General features: G+C 31.5%; 2 protein-coding genes and 1 long non-coding RNA gene across 4 annotated transcripts; 1 reads left to right on the forward strand and 2 right to left on the reverse strand.

Moving 5' to 3' along the window:
- Positions 1-361: 361 nt before the first annotated feature.
- LOC123686489 (WASH complex subunit 4) lies at positions 362-5,135 on the reverse strand. Its single transcript, XM_045626661.1, has 14 exons — positions 4,996-5,135; positions 4,361-4,497; positions 4,082-4,238; positions 3,754-3,938; positions 3,482-3,703; positions 3,177-3,401; positions 2,924-3,100; positions 2,456-2,873; positions 2,161-2,399; positions 1,781-2,109; positions 1,237-1,727; positions 788-1,183; positions 543-736; positions 362-493 (listed from the first exon to the last, which is right to left on the reverse strand). Exons 1-14 carry the CDS (start codon positions 5,042-5,044, stop codon positions 437-439), a joined length of 3,276 nt encoding a protein of 1,091 aa, XP_045482617.1. The 5' UTR covers positions 5,045-5,135; the 3' UTR covers positions 362-436.
- A 955-nt stretch (positions 5,136-6,090) lies between these two features.
- Positions 6,091-7,355, forward strand: LOC123685989 (procathepsin L-like). The gene is made up of 3 exons (XM_045625888.1): positions 6,091-6,486; positions 6,551-6,711; positions 6,986-7,355. Exons 1-3 carry the CDS (start codon positions 6,484-6,486, stop codon positions 7,179-7,181), a joined length of 360 nt encoding a protein of 119 aa, XP_045481844.1. The 5' UTR covers positions 6,091-6,483; the 3' UTR covers positions 7,182-7,355.
- Positions 7,356-7,660: 305 nt separating this feature from the next.
- LOC123686254 lies at positions 7,661-12,956 on the reverse strand. Of its 2 annotated transcripts, XR_006748420.1 has the most exons (9): positions 12,817-12,956; positions 12,517-12,759; positions 11,877-12,042; positions 11,533-11,810; positions 10,904-11,064; positions 10,567-10,728; positions 8,147-10,389; positions 7,855-8,024; positions 7,661-7,800 (listed from the first exon to the last, which is right to left on the reverse strand). It is a non-coding gene; the product is annotated as an uncharacterized LOC123686254 (long non-coding RNA). The 2 variants fall into 2 exon arrangements; XR_006748419.1 differs by lacking the exon at positions 11,533-11,810.
- Between the last annotated feature and the right edge of the window lie 5,762 nt (positions 12,957-18,718).

Here is an 18,718-nt window from a genome sequence, read left to right on the forward strand (position 1 = left end):
TTCTTCATCTGATAGTTTTACTGAAGCTTTTTTGATGAGCAAAATCTTCCTATTCTTCAATATTGTCTAGGCAATGACTGCCTTTTAAAATTATTGTGATATGGTATACCACTCTAAGTGGATTGCTATGAGTTAATGCCAAATTTTGCACATTATAACGTAGAATCCTATTTGTTTTTTTATTCCTTTGGTTTATTTATAGAAGTTTTTTAAGTTGCAAATGTAAATAATTTTTTTTATGCTGGAAGGATAATTTTCAGATAATTAATATTTATAACAAAAGGTACAGTATCCTAGTTGAGATTTGAATTGTAAATTCAATTCCAGTTTAACAGAGAGATCCATAATTTAAAACTATAAATAATTAAAACTCTTTTATTATATATCTGAAATAACAAATTATTGAGATTATAACATTAAAATAGAAAACCATATTTCACGATTGAAAAAATATCCTCGCGCTCTTGTAATTACAGTAGAACAGATAAAATTCCTGAAAAGAAACAAGGTTAGCTGAAAATTTTTAATGTCATTCAACTTACCCTATAGTATGTATTTATTCTCCTTTCAGTCAAAATTAATGTTTGTTGAAGTTTTTCATCATCTTTATTTACTTCCTTCCTTTGTTCAAGAATATTCTTTGTTTCTGATAATAGTTTTTTCTTAACTGAGTCGAACCAATGCAATGAATTAAAATGCTCTTCTTGTTCCAACAGCTCCATTATGAAAGCTAGTCCTATAAGACAAAAAACAAAAATACTGGTTTTTCACATAAAAACCTTCTTACCCATTGCGAAGCCATCATCTGTGAATGCTGCTTCATTTCTGTTCTTATTCAACCTCTCTTTGCAAGTTATGATATTTTCCACAAAATTTATCGTCAGAGCAGGTATAATAATGAAAAAATTCTTCAGATGCATATTTTTTGCGTCTGTAAATATTGGACGAAATACATTAACAAGTAATTTGAAATATTCAGTAGCCTCCTCGAAATTATCCAATAATATATTCAACTCTTGTTCGAACTTCATTGTAGCTTTTTTTGTGAGATCGGGAATATCTTCGCTTGATAATACATCAGAAATATTTTCCGTTTTCTTCAAATCTGGTATGAAGCAGGTCCCTTCTGCTAGGCATCTTCTACCTCCAGAACGAATAAGTCTAACATAACCCATGGCGTTACCTACAATACAGTTTGATACCCAAAAAATTCCTCTATATCATTCTCAGTCTCACCTATATGTGATATAAGCTTCCGGAAGAGATCTAGATAACTCTGTCCATCCTCATTAAGACCAAGTTTTTTGATCCCATTATTGAATTTTTCCGCTCTTTCATAAGCATACATTTGATTCAATTCAGTTTTATGAGTAGAGAAGTATTTCAAATCTTTCAATAACCTTGACTTAATTTGCTCATCAAACATAAATTGCGAAAATATGAAAAATTTTTTTTGTAGAAACTGATACGTGAAATTCACAGTAGTATTCATAATACCTATACCATGAGTTCTTATAGAATTTGCGATATGTGATATATTGATAGTGTTTAGGTGCTTATTATTACTTTTTTCTTCAACAAAAACTTGGGAATTGAGATTGTAAAGGTACTTGCTGACAAAAACATTTATATTTCTCATTATTTCTAAAACATCTAATCCTTGTTCAATAGTTTGCATTGGTAGGTTGTCTTCTACTGTTTCAAGATTGTATTCAAGATTAGCCAACCTATAAATCCATAACATGAGTTACCAACTTAAATATTTTCAGGTCTTTCCTACCTTCTCATCTCTCCATAAGTTTTCCAGTCGTGAAGAACAACAGTTGTTAAGTTATAAAACATTGTACTCAAATAATGCTCAGTCTCGTTTTTAGGGCTACAAAAATTATTTCGTAATTTGATAGGCGCGACTGTTGAAAAATTGAGTGAAATGTAGTTCAGAAAAGGATCTGAAGGAGGTAAAACCAAATGTAAATGAGTCTGAAGTCTCAGATTAGTTTCCACATTTTGTATCAGAGAATTCAAAAAGTTTTGTTTAACATTCTCTCCAATTATGAGGACTGTATCTTCATTCAAATTTGTACAATCATCAAATGCTGACAGCATCAACTAAAAAAATCTTTTTAATTTTCTGACAAAAAACAAAACGTCACAACTTACGTAATATCTGGATAAATCGGCTTTGTTTTCGAGAAGTTTTGAGAAGTAGGTAGGTATCAATGATTCACAATGTTCATATAAAAAAGAGCAATCCAATGTTTCATCGAATAAACTGTGAATAGAATTAATCAACTGAAGACGATTTATTACATACTTGATTTCTTGAGAAGTGTCTTTGGATATTCCACTAGCTGACAATGCTAATTTGGCAATTAGCAGGCGATCTTTGGTATTAGGACCTGAAATTTTTTTTTTTTTTTTTGAAGTAGCAGTCTCACTAAATGAATGGCTTTACCTTTTAAAACTTGCTCAGATAAGGAAAGACCTGATAGGACATCTAATTGCTTTTGTTTATAAGACTTTTCTTGTACAAGATTTTTTTTTGCCATCATAATCATGGACAGAGCTTTATATGTTAAATGTTGAGATATAAGCATTATTAAATATGTCTGTGGTTGTAGATTTTTCGTTAGTAAAAATTTAAAACACTTCAAAATCTCAATCAATCTGCAAAAAGCTAATAAATGAGATTTTCCAATAGGCATATTTTGATTTGCATGAAGTCCTAATATCCACTTAATAAGTTCACTCATCCTCTTCAAAATTTTCATAGCTTCAATCAGTATTTCAGTAGACTCCTGAATGTTTTTCAAATCAATGGTAGTCATATTCTGTTTTATTATTTTATCCAAATTCATCATGCATAAAGAAGCCTGCGAAAATAATTTTTCATCTATTGTTTGAATATATATCCAGTAATTACCTGTGAACTTAGAACCTGACTTTCTTTTATTATGTTCAAATTTTTCGAATATAGTATATTTGACCTCATGGTTAAAGAATTTTGAGCTGAGGAATATTTTGTGAACATTGGAGCTTGTTTCAGAAGAAATTCATCTGCATACCATATTTTTTTTCCTGCTAATGTGCAAAAACTCCGCTGTAATTAAACCTTCAATTTATTTTACACATTTATATGCGACTTTTTCAACTCAAAGAATAAAAATTTAATTTACCTTTTTGTTGAATTCTAGCAATTTTTTTGCCGTTTTCTTGTCAACATCACCGTACATACCACAATAAAAAGCAACAAGTGCATTTGCTTGCAACCACGATTGAGTGAACATAATACCGTCTTCATCGCGGTCCAATTCATTTAATATTTCTGTTATGTGAGCAGCAAATTCAGAAGCGACTCCAGGGAAGCAAATGCTTGTTGAGGAGCAATAAGTTGTTACATCCTAGATAAAATGAAATAACATTTAGTTTGGGTTATCGCTAAAAGGCAAAGAATTTTGTTCAAACATAAGTTTGTCTTTACCCGGAATATATTTGCATTAAGAAGCCGACTCTGTATATCCTGTATGTTCTTTTCTAAGAACTTCAGTTGTTCAGGTGCAAAATTGAATTTTTTGGGATCATGTGACAAGTTTTTAACTATAATCAGATAGTGTCCACAATACTGCTTTATAATAGGGGCATCAAGTAAATTTTCTAGCACAATAAGACAAACAAGAAGATCACCTAAATGTTCAATGCTTTCCTAGAAATTGATAATTCAAATAATGTATATAAGAAATATAGAACACTTACTGAAAAATTTGAACCATTGCTTGAAGAATAAAATCCATTGCCAACTAAGGCATTCAACTGAGATAAAAGTAAATGTATAACTTGCTGAGAACGAATCACAATTGAAAATGTTCTTTGAAGCTTTCCAAAGAATTCTTTGATGAAATGAAGAGTTGGTTTTTTATGCATGAACTGGTTTGTAACAGCTGAAATTTTCACAATATGCCAAATATCAATTTCCCAACTGACCTCACATAAATGCCAATCAATAATTGCACGAACTCAAGTAATGAAAGCAATAATGAACCTAATTCTGATTCCCAATGAGACATGAGGTATTAACACATACCTTCGAGATGTACGAACTTCTGATACATTTCTTCAGCTTCTTCAATTATCAAATTCATTTCATAACAAATAGAAGCTAAGCTAGCAAGCATTTTTGTTAGTAATTTATTATCAGAATTGACTAAATTTAAAATGGTCACATTTTCACTGCATTTAGGCTGAAAGAAAGGGAGGATTAGAATGGGTGACATATTTATCCCAATTATCACTTTAATAATTCTGATGGAAAAATATTATCATATGACATAGAGATATTGGGTAATATAATATTTAATTATACCTCCAAGGTGATGATTCCATGATGAATATCATGAATGTTGGATATATATGTCAACTTGTTTTTGAACTTCGTTATCTTTCTGTTGAAATTATCAGAAAATACACCATATTGGTGTAATTGGTTCTTCCCAATAAGTTCTGAAATCATCAAGTTCTTAATATTTTTTGCACAAATATTATTTTATAAAATGAAAGGACTATGAAATTAGGTAAAGGTTGCCAATTCTTTACCAATAATCAAAGTCCAGTAGGATTTTCTAAAAACTTTAGATGAATAAGTAAGATCTATTTTCGTAAAAAAGAGAATCCATTGACGATAAAATCGAAGACAATTTCTGCCACTCATTAAAATAACGTTCAAATAAAGTCTTCTGAAGAACGTTCATTGTCAAGTCTTCTAGACCTTTGTGAGATACCCTATAAAATTAATATAAACATATTGTTTTCAGTGTAGGCATTTTTACTGTTGCACCCTGGACACAGCTCTTCTTATTATAAATATGAGAGCTTGAATTGCTATTGAATAAGTTTATTGTACCCTTATCTTCATTGCTTTAGAACAAAAACAATAGATTAATAACAATGAATAAGTTTTTACGGGTGGATTTGGATAAGATTACATCAAATGAATCTTACTATATGTATCTGCATTGAACTTTCTTCCAGAAAAATTAAAATCCTCCATTATATATTTTCACCAATTCATTTGTTTTCATTTAAAAATGACCTAACCTTAATGTAATTATTATGACATTTACCCTTAGTCCTTAGTGTAAAGAATTAACAGGAAGGAGCATAACATCACAAAACTGATGATCAGAAGGGCATGTGAATATGGCCGACTCAAGTTTCCGGTTAGCAGTAGCGTAGTAGGATAAAAATTTCATTCCTTCAAAAATTATGTTTAGGGGAAAATTGATAATTCTATTAGAAAATCTAGCTGGAAGCCAGCAGTTATAGAAGTACATTGAACTTCATATAAATTAATAACTTTTATTAACGAATTGATTTATGTGAATTTTTTTATTAACTAAAGCGTATGCAGCATAATTCGCCACTCCACATCTATTTTTACGTCTTCTGAGCTTCATATATCCATTTTCACCCCAATGGTTACCCCACCAATTCTTCAAAATCCAGGCATCTTTCGTATAACCAACAATAAGCATTGCATGATTAACTGTATTCGAAGACCAGCTTATATCATCGTACAATGATGAGTTTTGATAAGTTCTATAACTTTCAGGAATTAAAAGTAATTAATTAACAAATCATCGCTACTTGAAGCTGAAAGTTGTAATGTACTGAGTAATATACAAGTCATTTTATATTTAATATTGAGATTTTATCAATTTAACCATACAAAACAAGAATAAGTGAGTATTTAGAATTGAAAATTCTCCTTCATATCAAATTTTGAAAGTCCTCCGTGGCCAAATTTTTTTTTTCAAAAATTTAATTCCACAAAATGCTGGATATCGTTTCACAGTCGTTCACAGTCCTTCTAGAAATTACCTGATTGCAAATCGATGATATTCATCAAGATTTCCTCAAGATATCAAATTTTGAAGCAAATCCGGCCATAAACTCTCTCAGTAAAATTTTCAAAATCGAATTATTTTCTGGGCTTCCATAGTGCCATCTAGAAAAAGTAACTCAAACCCGGTTTAGGTGAGGAGGTACCCATCACAGGATTCTATACGAGTGGGACCGCACAAATTGTTAGTTCAGTGAAATGCGGATAGATAGCTTGTAGCCACATTGCTTACTGTTTTAAATTTGGTTTTTTGTGAAAAATAGCATTATTATTTATTAATTCAATTGTCATCAGTTCTGCATAAGGCCTTGATCACATATTTTATGGATTATTTTAGGGGATTATGAAATGTTTGAATTAGATCGGTCGATTTTTTCTCCAACTATGACCTTCGATATTTTCTCGCCACAAAAAGTTTCTGATTGAGATCGACTTCAAAGAAACCGAAAACAAGATGATTGTAAACGTTTGTAATCGCTCAATTACCTGGTTTACGAATTATAATCTCTGAATGGCATATTGGGGATTCAATTCTTGTACCAATTGCCTTTTATAGAGGTGTAGCTTTAAATCTTAGTGCAAAATTCATGGTATATTTTTTTCAATGAGCTCATTCAGTTTTCTTTATCATAATCTACTTTCAATAGATTCCAGCAACAGAAATGTAAATTTCACCCTCAGTACGCAATCGTTAACACTAGCTCCTGGGCCATATTACCCGCTAGAGATGAAAGAGCACTAGAAGCAGCAATAGCAAAAATTGGTCCAGAAGCAGCCTCAATTAATGCGAGTCCTCATACTTTTCAGCTTTATCAGTAAGTGTCAAACAATGACGTTCTACCTACTATTTTCACAAATCTGTGGTCATAGTTAATTCTGTCCGCCCATCTCGTATCATCAGAACCTCTTATCTAGATAAACCATAATAAATTACATCTCACATATACAGTTATATGGTATCCAAGGGCGAATGAATAAACGAGCGCTAAAAAGCTGTTGAATGCTTTTTGAAACTTCCCATGCAGACAAGATTAGCTGAATTCACTGTGGTTACATTACTGTGAAGGGTTATAATATTTCTTTTTGCAGTAAAGAAGTGTACGATGATATAAGCTGTTCTTCGAATTCAGTTAATCATGCAATGCTTATTGTTGGTTATACGAAAGATGCCTGGATTTTGAAGAATTGGTGGGGTAACCATTGGGGTGAAAATGGATATATGAAGCTCAGAAGACGTAAAAATAGATGTGGAGTGGCGCATTATGCTGCATACGCTTTAGTTTAAACTCCAGTTCAAAATGCGTCAGATAGAACTGCAGTCTTCAACAGCAACACATTTTTATTCACTTTAGCTAAGAGATTTTGATGATTTTTACAAGTTCAGAACTACTTATAGGATATTAATCGTATTTCCTTTATATTTTTTCAGTTGATATTTACTCTGAGAATGACATTGTTAAAATAAAAGTTATTTTTAAAAAACATTTGAACTGTTATTTAATGTCTCCAATCCTTCAGAGGTGCCTACGTATCCCAGCAAAATCATATATTGAAAATTATCGTTTGTTTATAATAATCTGAAGCATCTTGAATTCTTCCATTATACAGCCTACTTTTTATTAGATTCGAAAATGAGAAAAAATTTTAATTTGTTTTCCAAAGATTTTCTGGAGAACCATTAAAGTTATTCGCGTAAAATTCTATACAATATTCAACCCCATCGGGTTACATTTTAAACGTTGTATACAACATTGAACTATATTTAGCAGTATTAAAATATTTATTTTATCAACATAACAACAAGAAATATATTAACAATAGAATCTATTATATTAAATAGAAATATTCTTTTCAAGCTGATTTGAAGCATCTTCGCCATCAATTGACTATGTAACTGGTCGTAGCTGTAAGAATTATCAGAAATTTAAATGGAGAATATATCTTAAAAATTCACATACCTTTGAAACGAAGTATTTGATGTCTAATATGATTTGTTCTCGAATCTTCATCTCATCAGTCATTGTTTCTGATGTAGACGATGAAGGCTCCTCCAAGGATGAGATATTTCTGCTTTTCAATCGACGCAAAGATTCTTCTGTTTTACATACTGGTTGCAAAACATCCTTCACTAGATGGGAATATCCAGAAAATTGAAAATAATGTCAAAAAAAATATATGATCTGATTTATCAAAAATATATATTACAAATTTTTTTTACATAGTATTAAGACATTCTCAAAGAAAACTTACTGCTGACTGATCTTGAGAATCACTTTATCAAGTAAAGGTTCGCTTATTTCATTATGTTTTTAATATTCATTGATGACCTTTTATGCTCTCTCAATTGTGAGGCTCTTGCCTATGCTGATGATCTGAGGCTGTTCATGAGAATAAATGGAATTAATGACCAATTACTTCTTCAGTCAAGTTTGGAGTTGGTTCAAGGTTGGTGCTTGCGGAATGGACTTATTTTAAATTTGAAGAAGTGTTTTAAAGTTAGCTTTCGATTATCACATTGGTGGTGATTTTATTGCGGCTGGAGATCGTTTTCGTGACCTGGGAGTTTGGTTTGACAGTGAGCTGAGTTTTGTTCCACATGTTGAGGATCTGTGTTCATCTGCCTGTAAGTCTTTGGGTTTCCTGTTCAGGAGCTTCCGTGAGCTAGACGATCTGTCTGCTCTCAGAAATGTCTACTTTTCACTTGTTCTCAGTAGGTTGGAGTACGCTAACATGATTTGGTTCCCAATTTATGCAACGCATCTTACTCCCACTGAGCGAGTTCAGAGGAAGTTCCTGAAATACGTCGTATATAGGAAGACAGGCATATATCCGGAGCGTGGTGTCGATCTTTCCGGCATAATGGAAGAGCTGAGGCTTTCAACCTTATTTGAGCGTTCAGCAGTGCCCAAGTGGACGAAAAAATTACAGAATAACTGCCTTCATTGAGCTACAATTCGTCATAAACTTGACTTCCTTCAGCCTCTAGATGAATTATTCACATAGATGATACTGAGGGAAATCAATTTTTATTGTCAAATAATATCATTCTAAATTAATAGGTAATATGACACCTATGGTATGTTGCCCCCCTCAATGAATAGGTAATTATATACATATTATTGATTACATATTCGTATTAAAAAACCTGCTTTGCAAAAATAATTAAGTGACTGAGTCCCTTCCGCCTATAGATGCATTATTTACATAAATGCCACTTATGGAAATCACCTCTTTTTTTAAATATTTTCCCCTCAAAGAATAGGGAATTATATACTTATTATATTCACAAAATAAACAGGAACTCCTTTTTCATAGCAAATTTCATTAACACCTTAGAAGTTAAATATGTGTGTGACACAATTCATTAGAAGGAGCATTTGACCAAGCCGAAAACAAATCTTCAATCTCTTTCCTTTTAGGAGATATCTTTTCCGAGTTTTGTGGTAAAATTTTCAAGAGGGTTCCATCAGACAATTTTTCTACCGATGAACCTTGAACATTATGGTCTAGAGAAAACTAATTTACAGTTTACATAGGTGTATACCCTCAGACCTAATATAGAAGTGACGACACATCAATTATTTCAGTTTTTCTTTACAATTCCAAAAATTCAATTCAGTAAAGATTTGGCCTCCATATCATCTATATTCAATTCTCTGAACTTATAATTTGCGCAGCAAAACACGAATAGGATCCTATGACGTTAGGCCTCTACAAACGATTGGTTGGAGCTACTTTTCCTAGATGGCGCCACATAGTTGAATCCTAGAAATATAATTTGGTAAGTGCATCTGCTTATAAAATGTATGGAATATTTTGTAATGCTTTACGAAAAGAGTTTCTGCTTAGTTCAGCTACAAATTTTGATATTACGAAGAATCTTCGATTTTCCACACCTATCCGCCATTAGTGTTTCCTGAAAGATTTTGGAGAAAAAATTCAAAATTTGACATCATAAAGAAATGTTCATACTGAGAAGCCACCTCAGCTACCTGCAGTCGGTTTTGATACCCAATCCAGAATATACGACCTCGAAATCTTTCAAAACTATTCTAAAAATTTACCTCAAGGTTTCAGGCAACTAACAAGAAGAACCCTGAAAAGTCACTTAAAGAAGTATCTACTGGAAAAGGCCTAAAAGAATGGAAGAATTCATGCAAAAAAGGGAACATCTAGAAATAGATATCAGTTATTATCATCACAGCCTATTATCTAATTTACTCCTGAAATGCATTCAAACAATATTCTAGTACAAAAAAGCTCTTTGTGGTTTGGTAGGTATCTATCGAAAAACATTGCTGTGCCTACCTCAAACTACTGAAGTCTATCCCATTCATTGATGGTGACAACATTCTAAAAAAAAAGTGTTCTCCATAAGTGTCATCTATGTATTAATTTATCTATAGGCTGAAGAGAGTCAGGTTTAGTACCAATTACAGCTCAATGAAGGCAGTTATTATTATTAGAGCTTCCACCAATTAAGTAATTTACTCCTGAAATGCATTCGATCAATATTCTAATACAAAAAAGCCCTTTGTGATAAGTTTGGTAGGTAGGTATCTATTGAAAAACATTGTTGTGCAGACTTCAAAAAACTGAAGTCACTTAATTATTTAAGTTGAGCAGTTTTTTTGGTAAGAATATGTAGTCGACTATAAGGACATAATTACCTATTCATTGAGGGTAACAACATTCTAAAAAGAGCGTTCTCCATAAGTGTCATCTATGTATTAATCCATCTATAGGCTGAAGGGAGTCAGGTTTGGGACCAATTGCAGCTCAATGAAGGCAGTTATTGTCATTAGAGCTTCCACCCATTATGTTATTTACTCCTGAAATCCATTCAATTGATATTATAGTACAGAAAAGCCTTTCGTGATAAGTTTGGTGGGTATCTATTAAAAAAATAATTGTTGGGTATACCTCAAACTGCTGAAGTCACTTGATTATTTTAACTTAGCAGGTTTTTTAGTGAAAAAATGTAATCGATAATAGGTATATAATTACCTATTCATTGAGGGTGGCAACATTCCAATAGGTCCATTGTCCAGGTGTCATCTATGTAAATAATTCATCTCGAGGCTGAAGGGATTCAGGTTTATGACCAATTGTAGCTCAATGATGGCAGTCATTCTCATTAGCGCATTCACCAATTATGTTATTCACTCCTGAAATGCATTCAATTAATATTTCGGTTCAAAATAGCCTTTTGTAATGAGTTTGGTAGGTATCTTTTGGAAAACATTGTTGTGCAGACTTTAAACTGCTGAAGTCTCTCAATTATTTCAACTCAGCGGGTTTTTAAGGGTGAACACATTCTAAAATAAATTGTTTTCCATAAGTTTCATCTATGTAAATATTTCATCCATAGGCTGAAGGGAGTCAGGTTCATAAACAATTGCAGCACAATGAAGGCACTTATTGTCATTAGAGAATTAACCAAGTATGTAATTTACTGATGAATATAATAACGAAATGCAATCAATAAATATTCTATTACAAAGGAGCCTTTTGTGATAAGTATGGTAGTTTGAAAAATATTGTTGTGCAGACTTAAAACTGCTAAATTTACTAATTATTTCAGCTCAGCAGGAGTTTTAGTACGAATATGTAATCAATAATAAGTATAAAATTACCTATTCATTAAGGGTGACAACATTCAATCAAATGTGACAAAATTTGTTTTCCATGAGTGTCATCTATGTAAATAATTCATCTATTGGCTAAAGGGACTCAGGTTTATGACCAATTGCCAGGTCAATGAAGGCAGTTATTTTCATTAATGAATCTACTAATTCTGTAATTTGCTCTTGAAATGCATTCAATCAATCTTCTATACAAAAAAGCTTTTTGTGATGAGTTTGGTAGGTGTCTATTGAAAAACATTGCTGCAGACCGCAAACTGCTGAAGTCCCTTAAATTTCTCAGCTCAGCAGGTGTTTTAGTACAAATATGTGACCAATTTGATGTATTTAATTACCTATTCATTAAGGGTGACTACATTCTCCAAAAAAAGTGTTCTCCATAACTGTCATCTATGTAGATAATTCATCTATAGGCTGAAGTGAGTCAGGTTTATGACCAATTCCAAGCTCAATGAAGTAATTTATTGTTATTAATGCATCCACCAATTATGTATTTTCCTTCTGAAATGCATTCAATTAATATTCTAGTACAAAAAAGCCTTTTGTGCTAAAACTTTCAATAATTCTTTATTATAAAATTTCGAAAATACAATCACTAATTGTATATTAACGATTTTCAATCAAATTCTGTGACGTCTCTGTGTTTCCACACATTGGAAATGTGAATTGAAAATATTTCAACACAACAACTCTTCTAGCAGATTTGATACACTTATCATTCCACTGTAAGTCTTGTTGTGGGCTCCACATACATACTTCGGGATAATAAATATAGTAATTTTTATTCAAATCAAAGAAGTACACACCTAACTGAACCATACTTTGAATTACCTAACACAATCTATGATCTATATGGTTGTCAATTAATAGTTAATTGGTTCAAACCGAACAAAGACCAGAATTGCTCTACGAGCATAAAAAAGGATACAACATTTGAACTGTAATTTAGAATATATGTTTTTCATTTGTTATTACTTCTGTTTGTGGCAGTAGTAGTTTGGATTTCTAAAGAAAGAGTGTTTCACTATCGCCTAGAAATCTCATTGTGATTCATGGTCCAAAAATTGAGAATCTGCTGATGTATTTCTCTAATCTTCAAGCACATAAGTACAAGATCCGAATAAGAATTATTCAGATAAAGATCAGGAACATTATCCACTAGTTATTATTTTCTAGTAATTCTATTATTCATTTTGTAAGTAGTTCTTAATAAGATTCCTAAAAAGAAACGAACTAGGATAAATTATAAATACAATTCATATGTTGACTTCTTACCGTGCAATTTGGGTAAATACGTATCGTTATCCAGATTCCAGACTGAGCCTAGCTGTTGAGAATTATTTCAAACTCAGAGGAAGGAGCATAACGTCCCATAACTGATGATCAGAAGTGTATCTGAATATGGCCGACACGCGTTTCCGCTTAGCAGTGGCGAAGTAGGATAAAAATTTAATTCATTCAAAAATAATACATTTCGGTAGCAGATATAGGGGTACATTGAACTTGATATAAATTAATAAATTTTATTAACGAATTGAATAATTACAAAAATCAACAATTAAGTACTATAATGGAATAATGAATAAATCTGTGGGTTTATTCAAACTTCACATATAAGATTCTATATTGAATTTTGAAGTTCTATCTTATTTATAGTTTTGTAAAGGACAGCTTGGAATTGTGAACGAATTTAAGGAATGGGATAGATGAATGATTATAATAATAAAAATAATTTTCATTAACAAATTAGAAATTGAGCAATTACAATCATCCTTAATAAGTATGTACTGGGTATAATGAATTGATGGAAAAATTTGGCTGCTATAAAGAATAAATTCTTTAACTCGGAGTGTGTCTCCGATTTTATTGGAGGTATGTCATCAAAAAGTGGGGGTTTGCTCTCTAACTGATAGTCTGGGTACACATTGTTTATTTGTCAAATTCTACAAAAATTAACAATTCGTGTATTGAAAACCAATATATTATTCTATTTCCCAACATGATGAATAGACAAATAAACTAAGCTTGGATGTAGATGAAAGTCAAGACATACCTGAGAATCTAGTAATTGAATATAAATAATCATGATCCATTAGAGTACTTTGCACACATTTGGAGGGTCTGGGTCACTATTGCATTATAATTTTTCACCTGAAATAAACATATATAGGTACATAGAAAATGCATGATTTTGGTTAGCAAATTTTATTATAAATAAAGAAATATCCTTGGGCGGACAGAATAAAAATCAACAAAATAAAATTTGTGCAAAAATCGAGGAAACTGGAAAACATTTATATGTGGAAAATGGTTGTCAATTTAATATACTTACATATTTTAAACCATCTCTTACAATTGTTGGTACAGCACTTTAGCCTTTGGAGTTTGATCAAAAACAATCATCAGCAAAATGACGAGAACATAAATAACTTTGAGTTTTAGAATCAAATTCAGGCTCATTTAATAAATGAATCCATGCCGCTCTCCCCTTTTCATCTTTTGGAAATCTAGAGCGTTAAAATAAAATACTTTTACACTAATAACTGATAATTATTTTTCCTTTGATGTCCTATAATCAATATTTATTCACAGAATAACGCAACTATCTAGTAATATGATGATAATGATTCAATGAAGAAATAATAAACCTGAAAAATGTAATAACCAAAAGAAATCCTTGTCTTACCCTATGATACGCCTATGGAATTTGTGGGTTAACTTTGACAGAACGAAACGTGTAAGTTGACACATGGAAGTAGAGATGAGCGATACTAAATCACGTTGTGAAACGTGATCGTTACTATATGGTCATTGCTTAGGTATCGGATTCATTCCGTGCTGTTTGTTATCAATATTTGTATGAATTACCAAAATCTTAGATCGTTTATCGGTGCAGCTTGAATTGGTGACATTTTAAATTAATTCCCAGCAGGGGTAAATAAGCTAGCCAAATAGCCTATTCTTTAGAGCTAACAGATTTGTGAAATCCTTGTATGAATAATTTTTGACATCGAATAAAAAATAATACACACAAATTCAAAAGTAAATATATATATTGAAACAATGAATAAATAATAAAATTCGAATTTTATTTCCACCACCAATTAGGCAGTATTTTAGTAGTTATTATTTCTTTGTAGCAAATATTATAGTCCTACAAAAATACTTCAATTACTTCCTAAAGCCGGTGACGTTGCCGACGGATGCTGGGATTGTCATAAAAATATACAATTATGCAATTGAAAAAAGGGTCCAAGCAATAAAAACATCAGGCTTCAAAAATCAAAATTTACGATTGCAACAAGGAATATAACGCTTGTGTATACGAACGGTGATATGCCCTGGAACGATCTGTTATCTGTTTCAACTGTGATCACGTCACGCTCTGTATTCGTTTTGCGGAACTGTGACTATCTGTGATATTCTGATATCAGTGATTAACAGTTTCGCTCATCTCTACATGGAAGGTATCTGATGGCGGATTTCCGTTCACCAGTTTTAACAAAGGAAAATCGCCTTATGCTACTTCTTGGTATTCTGTGTTTTAAGGTTTCAATTGTATAATTACAGACTAGTAATCTGTGGTATAATACTAAGCCGCAGCACCATTGATAAAAAAAAATATAGTGCAATATATTAGTATTCTGTGGTGCAAACCTCATATTATGACTTTTATTTTCAATTAGTACCCGGATGAAACCGACAATTTGTAATCATTCTCTATGAATTCGATTCTTGTGGAATCAATAAGTGACCTTGAGTGTCCCGCCGAATTCGTAGCTAGGTTGCCAGTTCGCAAAATTAATAAGGTGTTTGAAGAATGTCATAGAATTAAAAGTAAGTCAGAAATTCAATTTCCCGCCAACGGCGCCAACATTATTAACGTGCTAGTCATCTTGGTTTATATCCTGAAATCGTGTTTTATCTTTTACTTCAAAATAGGCTATGCAAGAAAAACTGCTTTTAGTTCAACCCTAATTGTGGATCCAGGACAAATCTTCAGTGACGAAGAAATTCGAAGAGAGAAAGTGACACTACAAAGTTTTTGTTTTGCGACTCCCTTGGAAGGCATAAAATGGTGCACGATGCTCGAGTGTGATAGATAGATAAATCTTCTATATTTCAGATCTTACAAAGTTGTTACATTAGAAATGAAATTACGTCAAAATACAGACCAAATATATCCTACGACAGACTATTGGAATTAAAATATTCATCAAGATTATACGATTCCAATCGAACCAGCATTTTCCTCATTAAGTTCTTAAAAGTCTCTACATAACTTATGCTTGTCACAGTTCCTTTTTAAGGTACTTTGATGACAAAGTACATATGCCACTGACTGTTAATATCTTATGTTCTTTATAAATGTTACGACATGAGTGGTCAGGTGGACAGCCCACAAGACATCTCAGGATACGCTTCTGACATAGGAAGACACTGTGTGCAGCTGGAGTGTTTCCCCATACAACAATTCCATAAGAAATTCTGGAGTGTATTTCAGCGTGGTAGAATTTTAGGAAATGGTCCAAACTTAATGCACTTTCGAGGTTTCTCATTTGATAGAATTTAGAACTTCACATAATTTAATACAGAATACAGTGGGTTCTAAAGGACAGAGTGGAATTTAAGAATACTCCTAGAAACGTAACATCCATTATTATATCAATGGTATTATTATTTATTTTGACGTCTAGTATTGGTATGTTTGGGTTTTGATGAGTATGAAATGTTGTACAGTTAGTTTTAGTTAGTTTGATCTGTCAGAGGACCAAGAAGATAATTGAGAGGTATGTTTTAGGTCTTGCCCTATCGCTTTAATCTATGAATATTGAGATGTGCTACTTGTAGTAAGCTCTATAGAACGTAGTCTATTAGTTTTAACTTAAGATATAATTGAGCACAAGTTCTTCAGTCAACTTGAGTGAGTTAATATTTCCATACTGCATCTTGTCATTTCTGTGTATATTATCTATATAAGCAGATATCCCAACTATTTTTCTATTATGTACCTACTATTATTCTCAATTATAACCTTGAGACTGTGGATTTTTGTTTATTGTTTTGTTTTACTTTATCTTATTTATATATATTTCACTAGTTTTGAAATTGAAACCTTAAATTTTATGTAATTGGTGAACAAATATCATTATTAAATTATTTATTTTTATTTGTTAGATAATATAGAATCCGATTTGAGTTCTCTAAAATGTATATGAATTATACTTTGTTGAAGGTTATCGATTAATTTCTAGGCAAATTTTACTTGGTATAATAATTGTCTCAGATTATGGAAACATTACATCAATGTGTGGAGGCATATATGATCATTGCGCTATCGTCCATGAAGAAAACTTTGTGGACTCAAATGACCATAATATTCATACTAAAAATGTAGAAAATATGTGGATGAGAGCTGAGAAAAAACTTCGTAGGCAATTTGGTACTTCGGAAGGATTGTTTCATTCCTATCTATATGGTTTTGTGTAGAGAAATCAGTACTCGAAAGTCGAAATCCCAAGTTTCGATTAAGTAATTTAAATATAATAGTTGATTTATATCCTTTCTCAAAATGAAATATGAAATTGTATTTTTTGAATTATAGAAAGTGTTCGAGTGAAGGTTTTCTTTACTTGGTTCTTTCCTTCATTAGCTCGTTGATCCAACTGTGTCAAATTGAAATAAATTTTTAAAATCATTATCTTGCTTTTTATTCAATTCACTCAAAATATAACATTAATGTGAAAATTGCTTAGTCAAATATGCAAGGTAGTCGAGAATTATGTACATTAATTTCTAGAGCTGATAGTACCTTCATAAATAAGGGTAGTTCTTGTCATATAAACTGTTTGGAAGATATTTTAAAAAACAAGGATTTCGTTCCTTCAAAGGGTGGCTAGTGGAAACTCTCTTATTTTTCAGTTTTGGAAAAAATCTACCTACAAGAAGAAGTATCTTTATTTTTTTTTAACGTACAATAGGCTCTTGAAATTAATCTAGGTACATAATTCTGGACCAGCTCATATAATTGTGCAAGTTTAGACAAATATCCTTAGCAATAGACAATGAGAAAATAATTCAAATTCATAATTTACTATGATTGAGTATGCTATCAGTCATGTCTCGATTATTATCAATAGACCAGTATAGTTTAGAAAGTTGAAATCTCCTAACAGGAGGAGATTCATATTCAAATATTTTTAAAATGAAAGTCTGTAAAATACCGGGCTTTTAGCCCTTGATGCAGTCGGCTGACTTGACCACGGTTCGGAATTTATTAAATGATCAATTTATAATTATTCAAGTTATTTATCTACCAGAGTTTGAGTCGTTTTAAATGGGAATAAATGAAAAGTGTTTTCTTTTAGTCCCATTTAAAACGACTACGATCAATTTATTCTCTCTAATAGATCAATTAATATTATTCTATTTCATTATTTCATTCACTCATCAATTTTTATATGAATATATCTTATTTCCTGAACAGATTCACTTAGATAAACTGTTGAGGAAATCTACTCTATGAACCGATTCCAGAGGTTGAAATAGGAAATTTTATGTGCACAATCTGGCAACAAAAACCGTGAAATGACATTTTCTATGCTCACAAATCTTCTTCTTGATTTAGCAAGATTACCTTGAATACGAATACGAATCCGAGTTATTAAATTTTGACCATGTTATTCGAGTTTCGAAGCACTGATTCGAATATAATTTAATTAATTGATATCGAAAATAAATTCAATTATCTATGATTTCATTGATATACTGGACAATCTAAAAACTCTGGAATAGAAATTAAAAAATATTTTCTTTCAGATAGCACTCAATGAAATTCACCTTTTTCTGAATAAATTTGAGATATCATGAAAATCTGTACCATGCAGTTCCTAAATGTGATTCATTTAGCTATATAAAATCTATTCTCTTAAGAATATCTCAATATTTTTCCTAAAAAAAATTTAAAGCGCGTTATTCCCATAGCCATATTAAGCTATTTCAATACTTTCTTTATTCGAATAACTCAATATTTCTCATTAAAAAAATTAATAACGCTTTATTCACATAGCCATTCAGCTATTTCAATGAACAACTGATGCGAAAAACTAAAAAAAAAAAAAAAGTTAAAAACGCGTTATTTCCATGGGAATTGAGACGTTTTAGAAGCAAATTAATT

This window comes from Harmonia axyridis, chromosome X, assembly GCF_914767665.1.
Source record: "Harmonia axyridis chromosome X, icHarAxyr1.1, whole genome shotgun sequence".
NCBI lineage: Eukaryota > Metazoa > Arthropoda > Insecta > Coleoptera > Coccinellidae > Harmonia > Harmonia axyridis.